Source organism: Chanos chanos, chromosome 3 (genome assembly GCF_902362185.1).
Source record: "Chanos chanos chromosome 3, fChaCha1.1, whole genome shotgun sequence".
In the NCBI taxonomy this organism is placed as follows: domain Eukaryota; kingdom Metazoa; phylum Chordata; class Actinopteri; order Gonorynchiformes; family Chanidae; genus Chanos; species Chanos chanos.
Window position 1 is genome coordinate 2,567,501 of NC_044497.1, and position 14,356 is coordinate 2,581,856.

General features: G+C 43.4%; 2 protein-coding genes and 1 pseudogene across 2 annotated transcripts in view; 1 reads left to right on the forward strand and 2 right to left on the reverse strand.

Moving 5' to 3' along the window:
- Positions 1-13,236, reverse strand: part of LOC115807690 (UDP-glucuronosyltransferase 2C1) — a 22,184-nt gene extending 8,948 nt beyond the window's left edge. Inside the window, exon 1 of the mRNA XM_030768800.1 lies at positions 13,167-13,236. The gene's annotated coding sequence lies outside the window, so the exon portion shown is untranslated. The remainder of the gene's footprint in view (positions 1-13,166) is intronic.
- Positions 516-2,511, forward strand: LOC115808801 (endonuclease domain-containing 1 protein-like). The gene is made up of 2 exons (XM_030770287.1): positions 516-797; positions 1,873-2,511. The coding sequence occupies exons 1-2, from the start codon at positions 516-518 to the stop codon at positions 2,485-2,487; spliced, it is 897 nt and encodes a 298-aa protein (XP_030626147.1). The 3' UTR covers positions 2,488-2,511.
- On the reverse strand, positions 8,682-13,249 carry LOC115807691 (UDP-glucuronosyltransferase 2C1 pseudogene; annotated as a pseudogene).
- Positions 13,250-14,356: the final 1,107 nt, after the last annotated feature.

Consider the following 14,356-nt stretch of genomic DNA (forward strand, 5'->3'; position numbering starts at 1 on the left):
TATTCACAAAACATTTCTTCTTGCATTTAATAAAGCTGCATATAAAAAAACCGCCCATTTCCACAGAATCCAGAAAACATTTTATCAATCCATTTATCTTCCCTTTTATTTCACGTACACTGAACTATAGTAAATGGAGTCACAGTTTTATGTCATCGTCAAGGTCGCTCCTGGTTAACAGTAAAGGTTACCAGGGTACCGTTGTAGTTCCGAAACGATTTTGCATTTCTCTTACTGTAAGTCGGAAAGCAAAACTGTGTTCTCGGTCAAGCGTGATCACATACATGATCGCACGCCTTTAGGTCAGGCATAGGGTACGCGCAGCTCTTCCCGTATGGTGAAAGCGTAGACCGTAAGCATCACTCCTCTTGTCATAATTACGCGTATTCTCCGAAGTCCAGCTTGGGATACAAGAGTTCGCGTAATAAGAAGTGACCTACGAAAGCGAAAACGAAATTAAGTTGTGCGTCCTTTTAAAACATGACGCCTGCGCGCGATAACATTTATCTCTCAATATGACTTATCAGCGGTGCATCTCCGTCACTTTGCTGGTTGTCGGAGCTTGGTGCGGGTTCAGCAGTGGTGACGTGGGGGACTTCAGTCCTTGTTTGAAGTTCTTTTACCAAGGCTGGCCGCCAAAAGGTATTGCAGGAACCCCAATCTGCCAAAGGTACGAGAACCAGTATCGGTTTGCCACCTTGTACGGTCGCTCGCGTCGCTCACCTTGGTTCTCCGCCTATGTATTTTCTCGACCGGAAGGAAAGCGACCGAGAGGACACTGGAAGTATGAGCCACAGGTAAGCCAAACAATAAAATCAGTTGTCTCGGACAAGCATGACAGTAGTATTCACAATCAGTCAGTGCATTTCAGTCCATTTCTGTGACCAGTTTCCAGCAGACATCTGGTCAGTATCAATACATTGACATTATAGCCCACATTAGCCTGTACGTTACGCTGTACCATCTCTAAGCGTTTACAGAAATGCAAGTGAGTTGAATTTAAAATTCAGTGATTTGGTCCACATCAAACTTGTGAACTTTTGTGTTAAAACATTTACAGTACTAAAGAAGAATGTGAATGACTGTAGTGATGGGCATTCAGAGAAGAGAAAAAAAAACAAAAAAAAACACCATATACAGTTACTATATAGGCTGCTGTGTATGGATCCCACTATTCACAATTTAAACATTGTTACATCAGCAGAAACTTAATGTGTCTTTGAGTGGCAAACGGCACTTGTTCAGAGAACCCTGCTTGGCTTGAGATGAACTGAATGTATTCTCAACCTGGCAAAGTGAAATTGTCTATTTGTCAGTGAGGGAAAATATATGGTCTTTGTGTGGGATGACTGTGATAAAGTTTCACTGACAAAAATACTGTCACCCCCTCCCACACAGATACACACACACAAACACACACACACACACAGGACAGCCAAAGCCCATGCAATAGTTGATTTTGTAAGCGCATATATCTGGCTGTAGTTGTAGTAATGCAATGTGTGTGTGTGTGTGTCTGTGTGTTTGTTGTTGATAACTCTAACTGAACTCAACCACAGAGCTTAAACAGGAAATGTTGCCCTGAGAAAGAAGAAGTGTTCTGTGGTTTACCAGCCTCTCAGCGATAATTCTCTCTCTCTTTCTCGCTCTCTGTGAGAGTTACACAGTGTACAGCCTTTTAAAAGAGAAAAAAATATGTGTTTCATTCATTTCAGACCACTGTACTTATTGCCAAAGGATTTTGAACAGATTATGAAAATCATGCATATTAAAATGTATGTAAGCGAATGGGAAATAGTAGTACAATACCTTTCCATGGTCATTCGTGATGTCAGTGTTTAAGATCTGTCCTCTCTCCTGTCTCCTCACTAGCTGGCATACCCCACAGCCGGTGGCAACATGGCCTATTTCCCTAAAAGCAAACTGGACCCCAACGTGGCGGAAAGCCAGGCAGTGCCACAAGACTACTCCAACTCCAGCTACACTCGCGGGCACCTCAACCCCAGCCTTCACCACCAGGATAGGACCGACCGAAAGGCCACCTTCACCCTGACCAACGTGGCACCGCAGAGGGAGGGTTCCAACGATGGCCCCTGGGCGACTTTTGAGAGTCAGGTTAACAAGACCCTGTCCGAGTACTGCAAGGGGGTCGCCTACGTGGTCACGGGTGTGATTCCCTACCTGAAGGAGCGCTGGATTAAACAGAGGCGCGTGGCCATACCGGAGTATTACTGGTCGGCTTACTGTTGCCCCAGTTACAGCCAGAGCCTTCCAGAGAGCCTGAGTAAAAGGTTTCCCACGTTAGCTGCCATCGGGAGGAACGACCCGAACAGCACAGAGGAGATCGTGCCGGTGGACCGGAGCAAGAAGAAGCCTTTTCTCGGCTATGACGTGCGGCCCATGTCCCTACAGACGCTGGAAATGTACCTAACAAAGAGATACGGCACCAACTTCAGTGTGTTCTATGAGCAGTGCTCTGGGTCATGACCATAGAGTTTAACACAGAGAGAGAGATGACTGGGTCATGATCATATATAGATATAAATATAAAGATATAAAGAGATATGACTTAATATTTTTGTACTTGACTGTAGCTGTAACAACAGAGGAAGTGTCAAAGTATGCATGGTCTATTTTGATAGGGTAAATTTTTGTCATATTTTTGCTTTCATGGCTCAAGGCCATCATTTCAGTATCGATTTTGATGAAAACTCAGTGACCGTTGACCTTTAACGAGGCAAAGAATCTTGATAAAAAATGATTTTTCTATATTCCAATATTTTCCAATGATGTAACCTAGTTCGTTTTGGTAAAATAACCACAAGCCATAACTGCCAACTGTCCATACTTTTTATGGACGCTCTGTAAAACATGAAATGAATGAGCCAGTTTGTATCTCCGTGAAAACACACACACACACACACACACGCGCGCGCACACACACACATACATACATACACACACACACACACACACACTCATACACACACACACACACAGACACACACACACACACAGTTTGTATCTCCATGAATCCTCTGGCTGCCCGTAAAAAGCTTCCTCCAAGTGTGACACTTAGGGATAAATGAACAGTTTGAATGACAGTGCAATGTGATGCACACAAACACACACACGCACACACACACACAGACACGCACACACACGCAGGCACGCATGCACGCACATGCACACACACACGCACACACATGCACACACGCACACATGCACGCATGCACACACGCGCACACACGCAGACATGCACGCACATACACACATACACACACACACACACACACGCACACATGCACACACACGCAGACATGCACGCACATACACACATACACACACACACACACACACACGCACACACACACACACACACACTTGTACACACACAAATGCACTCATGCATGCACAATCACATGCACGCACACACACACAGACACACACACATGCAAACACGCATGCATGGACAGACGCAGAAAGAAGCTTATAGATGTTACCAAATTTTATGAATTCTTATGATTTCAAGACAAGGATGAAAGTCAACCTTTATTGCTGTGCTTTCTCTATGTCATATGTTGGGTCATATGAGAGTAAGTGTAAGGGAACCATTCATCATGTCAGTAAAAATGGATAAACGTCTGAAGCCCGATCAGTAAAAACCAGAGTGGCAGGCTGCCAACGATGCAAACAGTTTATCGATGCTGCAAGACTGTTGGTGCGCATTGTACCACGAGGATTTTCCAGTGTCCTGTTTCCATCACTCACCTTGTGCCAGCAACCCACGGCCGCTTTCGGTATGACAGAACAGGGGAACAACTGCTCATTGATATTCATATGAGGGAGATGGCAGTTTAACACCTGTGTGCATGACACATGTTCACCACTAGGGGTCAACATTGTGCAGATTCACATTCTGTCTCTTAGGGTAAAGGATCATTGTTAAACAATGAACTGTTCTGAAGATTGATATTAGGTAAGGCGTGAGGTGCAGTTAGGTGAACTTATTATTAGACTGTGGACAGACGAAGCTGAAATTTAACTTTATGAACAATGTTAGACTTATGGCAAAGAACAACACTCATTAAACGTCCCGGCTGTAAACACAATGACAGCTTACCTGGATGTGACTTGTCTTGTGAATCCTGTACATTTACTGTACACACTGTTAACGCAGGTTGCAATACGTAAGAATGTCCGCTGCATTTAGAAGAATTTATTAATATGAACGTGTTATATGTGATTTTTTTAAATGTTCAAATGTGTGACTCTGTCAGAGCCGGTCCGTCGCACAGGCGGTATGAGCGAGTGCTAGGGACGCCGTTCTTCCATTGAGGCGTCCAAATGATTGAAGAAAAAAAATTAAAAAAATTAACTTTTAATATTTTTACTAATTCTATTTTCTCTATGTCGTGACAAGTCGACAACTTAATCACATCTTGTAGATCGTCTTGTAGATTGTCTTGACGTGGTGCTCCTATGCGCTGCATATGTCGTACACCCCCTTTTAGAGTCTCTGAATTCAAATATAAATATCATGTCAAAAAGACCAAAGCCCTCTGGTGCGTAGGGAAGAAAAGGAAGAAGAGAAGAAGAGGAAAAACGGGAAAAAGACGGAGGTAATATGATGAATGAATAGTTTATTGCATAGTAGTATTGCATAGTAGTTGTCGCCGGAGCAGTGTTACGAGCTTACTTTAGACGATAGTAACGTTTGCTAATTTAATAAACACCTGGAGTTAATGTCAGTAACTCCCACCTGAAATTCATTAGTGAACGTTTGAAAGACTATTCCGGTGTTTGGGGTATAACCCTCAACATAATTTTGAGAAATACACTTTTTCTTTTAAGTGCGCTGCACAAACCATCCACTGTCTTGCTCAAGAGACCACTCACTCATGGTCTAAGCCGCTTAACCTGATCAGGGTCGCGGGGGGTGCTGGAGCCTAACCCAGTGCTCATATACCCCTTTTCCACTGCCGCGGTGCCGGTGCCTAATCGATGGTAAATGTTTGAGGGCTTTTACTGGACATAAAAACAGGACATAAAAACAGGATCTAAGAGTTTCACAGAAAACCTCTCTGTGTACAGAGATCCTCAGAGCACAAGATTTCACTATAGATTGTGTAACGTAGAAGGAAGTAGCTTATAGTACAAAGAAGTAGGAAAGTAAACTAACCTCATTCAGCCCAGACATCAGTGATACATCAGCTTCACCAGTAATAATGTAATGCACAATTTTCTACAGCTTTAACACTTTCCTATAAGTTGAATTTTAAAAAGGTGCGATATCCCTCTTCCAGTTTTTTTTTCCCTCCATTGCTGTTTTTTTTAATCCAAATGTGATAGAGAATATATGATATATTAAACTCAGGGGAGAACTTGAATATCAATGGGTTTTCTTCAGTATTTGTCTGATCTGTCACGGTCATTGTGTTTGGACACACATTCAGTCAGAGGGAGAGAGAGAGAGAGAGAGAGAGAGAGAGAGAGAGAGACTCTTTTTTAACCAATGAGTCGGCTTTGCTTACATGTGTCATGTGATCTGAGCCTGTGGTCTAATTCTAAACCGTAAGCAAACAAGACCTGTGCGTTTGAGATGTTAGCTGGGGGGCTCTTGGCCAGTGAATTCCTCAGCATCACACAGAGCCCTAAGGGGAAATGTTTAGTCTCTGACAGAGAGGAAATGTGCATGTGTTTGTTGTATGGTCTCAGTAGTGTGTGTGTGTGTGTGTGTGTGAGAGAGAGAAGGAGAGACAGAGAGAGAGGGAGAACTGTAGTTTTGATTCTTATGTGTTAATCTGCTCTAGTGTGTAAACTGATTGTGGTGGGACCCTTATTTTAATCTTATACCGTTCCTATGTATTCAATAGGTCTATTATTAGAATCAATGGGGGGGAAACAAAGGTCATTTCATTTTGTAAATACTTTAGTGTGCTTGTTTTGGCAAAACAATAATAAATCTCAAAAAACAAAACCATTATCAAACACATGTAGAAAATTAATAATATAAGTGAGACTTTATACAAAAAGCATCAAGTGGTAAATACTCAAAGTTCTTTTGTGTCCAAATCCAAATCCAACAGAAAAAAAGGGGAAAACATAGATCCAGGGGGAAACGTGATCCTGTCCAAAACACAAAAAAATGGAGGGTATTCGGGATCCTTCTTACCAAACAGAGATAAGTTTATGTTCACATCCAAAATCAGTTCACATTCTTGGGTATTTCCATTCGAGTGTTTCGTTTCCCAAGGCCTTTTTAATTGAATTTCCTCGGGATCTCTATAAGCAGCAGCTTCCCAGTCCCATCCACAGCAGAGCACTACTCTCTCCTTACCAAACACAAAAAAGAAAAAACAAAAGACACCCCCCTACCTGGCACCTGTCCTTCCACAGACAGTCTCGGCCCCCTAGTGGTTGACAAGAAAAAAACAGGAAAAAAAGAAAAAGCAAACCAACCCATGGAACCCCCACGGTTACAACCTGACCTCTACTACAGTGCAACAATACCTACTAGCCTAAAACTCTTATCATCGAATGAGCAAGTAAACAACATTAAACGAAAAGACAAATGCAAACTAGCCCATTCAAAACATAATATAGTCTTTTGACCCCAAACATCACATGCATATCTATAACAGTGGCTTTCATTGACTCTCTAAGCTTAGTTTTGGTGTTTTGATGCTGAAGAATGCATAGCACTCTACTTATTGTGCCTTTCCTCTGTCCATCAGAGTTTTGTATAAGCCAAGAGCCAATCAGAGAATCCCAGGGGCAGGGCCTAGATTGGATTGACAGACACAGAGAGAGAGGGAGAGTGGAAGTGGGTGGATGGGTCAGCCAGGGTAGGCGACAAAGCCACAGCAGTGCAGGAAGAAGACAAGCCACAAAGCTGCAGCAGCCGTCAGGATGACGACGATGATGATGATGAGGTAGATGACAGGGAGGGATGAAGGGGGAGGGGGGGGGTTGGTGTAGCCACATTCAATCAAGACACTCATACTCGAACCAATGAGACACAGACATGCAGAAGATGAGGGAGGAAAAGGAGAGCATTAGTGGGGTATCAGCACTTAACAAAATAAATAAAGAAAATCATTTTATAGATGCATGAATGTAGCAACACTAGTGGCTGTAGAGGGCTCAGGAGGAGCAGGGCCATGCAGGGAGAGCAGGGCCAGGGACAGCATGGCATGGAGACAAAGTCAGTCCGCTGACCTAAGGATGGAGCCACATCCATGCAGCCCGACACAGACATCAACCACTCACACAAACAGAAGAGAAGGGGTTAGTAACAGAAAGTGAGACGGTCAAGACAAAAGCAGAGGGGAGGGAGAAGGAGAGAGAAGATATGAGAGGCATCTAAGCCGACAGAGACTAAACTAAACTATGCCAGGAGAGACTACGGCAGAGACTGAGCCTCCCTCGATGGTCAGTTCGAAATTATGTAAGTTACAGAGAACTTATGAGTCTTAAGTTTGGTTTTAAAGGAATCAAGAGAGTTTGGCTCTCTGATTTGTTTAGGTAGGCTATTCCAGAGAAAGGTCGCGCGGTAGGCAAAGGCACGGGGGTCAGTGGACTTCTTTTTCACTCTTAGAACAATTAATAAACTAGCACCCTGAGAGCGTAGGTTGCGGATGGGACGGGTGGGATGGGGGGGGGGGTTATAGGGTGTACTGAAGTCAGATAGATAGGCCGGCGCAAGCTCATGGAGAATTTTAAATGTTAATAGGAGGACTTTAAAATCAGCTCTGGAGTGAATTGGGGGGCAATGAAGGGAAGCCAGGGCTGGAGTAATATGGTCGAACTTCCTCGTTCTAGTCGAGATTCTGGCAGCAGCATTCTGGACAAGCTGGAGACTTCCGGTATTAGAGGCAAGCAGACCAGAGGACTTTAATCAAAGCGAGATGTGTTAAATGCATGAAAAATGGTATCTGCATCAGCCATACATAGCATGGGCCTAATTTTGGCGATATTGCGTAGATGATAAAAGCCTGTTTTGTTTGTGATCTATGAGTGACAAGCTACCGACCAGAGTCCATACAGTACTGACTGTGCAAAGCATCAACAAACATAAACTCACTTACTCATCTCTAGACTGACTGTAACATTTACTTGTCAGTGTGGAGTGCTGAACCTATGTCATGACATTGAATACGTATAACATTGCTATAACATACACTGTGCTCATTTTTGAAATTATATGCTCAAACATCTAAAATACAATAAAAACAGATTAAAAAATCAGTGTCTGTTACTTGCTGTTTGTGGTATGTGTGCTATAACAGATGTGTCCATGAGTAATATAGAAGCTTATTGCCTCATGGTTTATGTTGAGAAAATCAAGAACTGTCTTCAATTTCAAGTCTGCAGCATTTCAGCCAAAATACAGAGGTATGCAAGAACATTTGTGAGAAACTTGTGAGAAGCTATTTTAAAATACAGCTTCTGAAAAAAAGGAAGAAACGCTTCCAGTTTCCAGAATCCTGTCACAAGACGACAACAGTATTTCAAATGTGCTGACTCTGTGACCCATGGTGACCCAGTGGCAATACTGACCTGAGACTGTAAGACCAAAGACCACGATCACGGACATAGAGAACAATACAACAGCAATACACTGGGATGTGGCGTTTCAACTGTATCAACAGATTCATACTAAACATCCTGTTGGATTCCCTGTAAAGAGTTACATTGCCTCTGAAATGCCATGACTGTCTTCTCCCTTACATTCTTCATTTCCACCCAAAATCAGCATTCTCTGATCCCTCATTCCAGTTTGGATTTGCGGTTTCTGCACAGTCTGAGAAACATAAAGCGGACGGTGGCCACTGCAATAGCCCCTAGTATCGACACAATGGCCAGCAGGAAGGCCATCACATCTAGAGAGTGGTAAGAGTACCAGGGCATCTTGTAAGACTCGGTGCGTAAATGTGCTGCCCCCTTGTGGCGCATAACAAACTCTATCCAGTAAAGTGCGCTGTCCATAGGGTGCACCGGCTTGTCGCGGTGCAGTCTGGAGAGCCTCTGCATATTTTCTCGGTACGACGGCTCATGCAGGAGCTCTCTTAATGCTTCTAGAAAGCGCTGGCTGTTGAGTTTGGTGACGTCAAGCACTTTGGCTGCTCCTCGGACCTCCAGACGAAGGACATTCTCAAACTGGTCAAATAATAACGGCAGCCCTAACACTGGAACTCCATGATATATGGACTCGTAAATCCCGTTCGTACCACCATGAGCAACAAATGCTCGGGTCTTAGGGTGGCCCAACAGGTCGTTCTGGGGCATCCATTTCACTAAGAGTGTGTTGTTGCCCAGGTTGTGGGGCCGTTCTCCAAGATGTCTCCAAATGACCCTTTGCGGAAGCTGAGCAAATGCGGCAGCTATCTCTGAGGTGATTTCGATGGGAAGTCCTTTGACAAGAGATCCTAGAGACATGAGAATGACCCCGTCATCTCCTGACCCCTGGACAAAGTCCTCCAGCTCAGGGGGTAAGGGTTTGGAAGGTTTACACTGGAAGCCACCAATGTATACAACGTTGGGCATGGTTGGGCGCGGAAACTCAAAAACAAAATCCACTCGCATCAACCAGAGGTCCGCACCCTGAAGCATATGGTAGAAATTCGCATCTGGACCAAAGTAACTTTTTGCCAGTTGATCGTAATGTGATCTGAGCACAAAATGGTCAACACACACGTTCAGAAGATAGAGGAGCATGTTCTTGGCTCGTTCAAGGAAGGTCATCTTGTCTGTCACAGCACACCCAGACGTGGGGACATAGGAGAGAGGAGAAGGAGCAATCACAAAATGACCTTCTCCACTGCTGACCCACCGCACATTAAACACAGTGGGCAGTTTCATCTTATGGGCCACCAGAACCCCTGCAGGAAGCCCAGGGTCCGTCAGTACCAGGTCATACTGGGTGTTCTGGATCTGCTCCATCAGTGCCTGATTCTCAAATATTTCCACCACTAGCTGGCTTGCCTGCTGAAGCATGTTGGACAACCCTGTCATCATCTCCAAGGAGAACTTTATAAGAGCCATCGACGATGCCCCACTCTGCTGGCTCTCCAACATCTTGCTGAGCAATGACGCGAAGAACTCTTCGTCCTCTATGTTAATGCGTTCCGGTAGAGTTACGGTGATAGAATCATAGTATGGCGAGTTCTCTTTGACATACCAGCTGCTTGTGGTCCTCACCACGGTGATCTGGTGACCACGGGCGTGAAGTCCCTGAATAAGGAGGTTCATGTTGATCCAATGGCTGCCATCTACTGGAAAGACAAGGATTTTTCCAGCCTGGACAGCATGGTATGGGATAGAAAGAAGAAAAACACCGGCCAGGAGCAGGACATAGCATTGGCCCCAAAAAGTTTGCATGGCCACTATTCTGTGTGAAAAAAGAGGCACAGAATAATATCACCACTCTTAATTCTCTTACTCAGAGCAAACAGTTTGCTCTCAACCACACACAAAATATTCAATACATATAGAGACAGAGACACACACACATTCACGTTTATTTATTCATCCACAATAATTAATAGTTTTGAAAAAACAGTCAGATGACTGATTGGATTAGCTAATGATGAATAGTTAATTCACAGAATAACAGTGAATGTACCAGAAAAATGTCTTTTTTTGGGGTTAAACTGTAAAGTGTTGTATAATAATATTGACTCTGTCAAAGACATGCCAGACATGTTTATGCAACACATACACATACAACCATGAATTTCATTATGAGAGTATGAAACTAAGATCAAAACTTGGTCCCTCAGTCACAGGGGTCTTCATGAGTGTAAGAGCACCAAACACACACACTGCCTGAATGCACACACACATACACACACACACACACACACACTGCCTGAACGCTCTTTGTTTCCTTCACTCTGCCTGTAAATGTATAATCCTGCATGCAGACACGATAGAGCTGTAAAAGGTAGGGGTCAACCGATAGGTTTTTTTTCAGGGCCGATACCGATACCGATTATTAGCAATCGCGGAGACGGTACTTGGAACCGATACACATTTGCAGTAAAAATGAAATTCTTGGTGTCAAATTTTAAAATAACACAAACTCCATCTCAAAACTTCGCTGAAATGCCTTTAAGCATATGTTTAATTAAAAAAGAACTTTTGAACATTACACCCCAGCAGCATTTCTTATAAAGTTAACTGATAATTTTAATAAATAAACAGAGGTGACTGTTCAACTATGCAGTCCATATATGGATTAACACAAGCCTCTGATGCAGTTCCATTAAGTCTAAAGTCTCTAACAACAATATTCTGCACCTCTCCACAAGAAACAGGAAACAGAGTCAGAGACAGCTTCAGGACACGCTTCAGTAACGTTACTGGTAGTCGTGAGTTGAGACTGAGAACATGACCAGGCCTGGTAAGTGACATGCAAGAAATAACATTATACCCTATCAATTTTTCTGCTAGTCAGCTGGCTAAATTATGGATCAACAAATGAACTTGTTGACGTTTGCTATCGCATTCAAGTTACCTCTACAAGACTCAACAATGGCTTACATTATTATGACCATCAGCTACCTAAAAACATGTAAAAACACCAACTCATACGGCCGAGTAATGTTACGTTTGCTAAAGTAAGTTCCAGTTGCAGCGGCACCAAGACATAGCTATCACTACATAAATAAACACTATTATTTTGTTATAGTTTACTGTATATCACTGCAACATAATGCATTATTCAGGCATTTTCAGTGTAACTGTGAAACTAGGGTTTTTGAAACTTGAGCGAAGAAGATTGTGATGTTTATTGCAACTTTGGCAACATCTGCTGCCTTACCTTCGAAACACATCTCAGGTGAGCTCCAGTCTGCAAATGCGTTCCTCTGTGCCCGTGTGTGGCACACTAGCCTTCAGTGTTGATTGGTTATACGTCACAAGTAAAAGCCTATCAGATAGCGCTGAGGGTGGGACATTACTCAAGACCACAGATAGCTCTTTTCCACTAGGACGGTGCTGGTGACCGTGCGGAGCCAGTGCTGCCTTTTGAGAACCGGCCCGCATTTGTACAGGTTTGGGAACTGAACACTACGTAACTAAAGTTTGGGTAATAATAATGTCGGACAGAACGCATCTGCTTGCTTTTTACTTTTACGCCAGGCTTCCACACAGCAAAACACCTCACGAATTTTGCCTTAACACTTTTCGCAATGGAATTCATGAAAATAGTAAGCCTGTCACCTAGCTCAAAAGTTTAAAGGAATGTTCAAATGATGGTGTGCAGTGGTCTATTTGCACCAGCCAGAGCCGAGAGAGAGTGTTTTTTCTACCACTCTGGGTCCGACTGATGTAGACACAAATTGTTGCTTTTCGGCATCGGAACCAGTATTTTGGCAGTGGAAAAGTGCGGCCCCGGTGCTCGATTAGGCTCGATTAATAAAACTGTATGGCGATAGACTCAGTCCAATGGAAAAAAAATTTCCCCCTGCATTTATGCATTTACCACCGCAGTAGCAGTGAATGACTCGATGGGTATAATACTTTTCGGGTGCAAGCATAGCGCTTGTGTCTGACGCTTTCTCGCAACATCGTGTTTTTTTTCCCTTTTCCCCACTGCAGCCCTCAAATCATAAGCTGGATAAACACATTCTTATTTTAGGTTAAAATGCAGATCACAGCCACACAAGTGGACACACAAGCACCTACCGAAGCGGAGTGTACACTAACTCTTCAGTGTACAAATATACATTTGACGTTGCAGAAATGGTCATTGTTGGTGGATATAAAATACCGGTAAAATAAAACATAAAGACCATGTATCCCCTCCTACAATTCCAGACATTTAAGACATTTTTAGACATGAATATCAAAAACTAAATGTAATACGTTCTAAGACTTTACATTTTGTACGGATCTTTAAAAATGGCGGTTGCAATCATCGTATAACCTGCGTCTGGGCCAATGGCTGTACACCTACGTCACAAGGTTCTTATTGCGCTGCGAAAGTACCTACCCTGAAGTAGCAGCTAAAAAAACCCTCAAAACGGCATTCTAAGAACTATGATCGTTCTAAGTTCCTTCCTGCGGTGCAAACACACGAAAAGGGGGTACTTTCTCCAACAGTTCTAAGAACTATGGAAAAGTTCCTCCGGTGCGAAAGCGCCTATTGTCTACAGTACCTTGAATCATGAGCTGTATACACTGAAGTTCTCTGTGTTCTGTGCTTCTTTCTGTGGCAAAGGAAGCAAAGCTTTTTCCAGAACCAAGCTCAAACTCCAAAGCCCACAATGATTGTTGCATAATGTGAGAGGTTAAGCTCAGGACAGCTAGTGGAAATGAACAGAAGATGTGTGTGTGTGAGTATGAGTGTACGTATATATATATATGTGTGTGGGGGGGAGGGTGGCTCAGAGGGAGAGGTAAAGAGAGAGAGAGAGAGAGAGAGAGAGAGAGAGAGAGAGAAAGGGATTTCCAAACTGTTCTGTCTCACGCACTCCACTCCCAGTGCTTCCCTCCACACATGTTTTTATCTTCCCCCAGCACGGGGAGAGGAGAGTCCAAAACAAACAAAGTCTGGCAAAACAGAGACAAACACTGCCTCCCCCCCCCTCCCCCTCCTTCCACTCACTCTCTCTCTCCCTCTCTCTCTCTCCCACTCTCTCTCTCTCTCTCTATCTGTGTGTGTGGGTGTATGCGTGTGAGAGAGTGAGTGTGTAGTGTAAGAGAGTATTGTGAGTATTGTGTGGATGTGCTGTGTGGTATTATGGTAGTGACATCATTGCTCTCCTAAAACGACCGCATTAAATTGGCATGTGTCTGCAGCTGCTTTACATGCTGAGTGATCAGGTTTTGTAAAGAACTCTAAACTGTTGATGAAACTTGCTAGCATTTTCCGGTGTAAACGATTCACAGAAGGTCCGTTAAGAGTCCAATCAAATATTCAATTTCAATCCTCTTCAAAACACACAACAAGGGCAACCACTCTTGCTTAATTCCAGTATCTCACACAGTGGTTCTACAGGAAATGGGGGGAAGGTAACTATATATTCCAACATATAAATTCCAAAACATTTCTTCACGCGAAGGGGATGAACAATTCAGTACTGAACAGAGACATATCCTGAGCATATGCAATGTAACACCAACAGTCATTGAGAGATACAGACAGCTGCTAAAGAAATAGCTGTTTATCATTAACGTAACTGCACATAAATGTTTTGAAAGATTCTGAAACAATAGTAGGACTGAACCTTACACTTACAGTTAGATGCGTGCATGTTGGCACTGGGTTGTAGTGTATTTGGTTCTAATAACAAAGCATAGAGACAGAGAAGGCGAGAAAACAGGCTATAAGCAGTGGAGAAAGGCA

Excerpts from the sequence above, each read along its gene's own strand:
- LOC115808801 (XM_030770287.1), top strand. The coding sequence starts at position 516 with ATGACTTATCAGCGGTGCATCTCCGTCACTTTGCTGGTTGTCGGAGCT. Across the intron at positions 798-1,872 it reads ACTGGAAGTATGAGCCACAG|CTGGCATACCCCACAGCCGG; the intron begins GTAAGCCAAACA and ends TCTCCTCACTAG.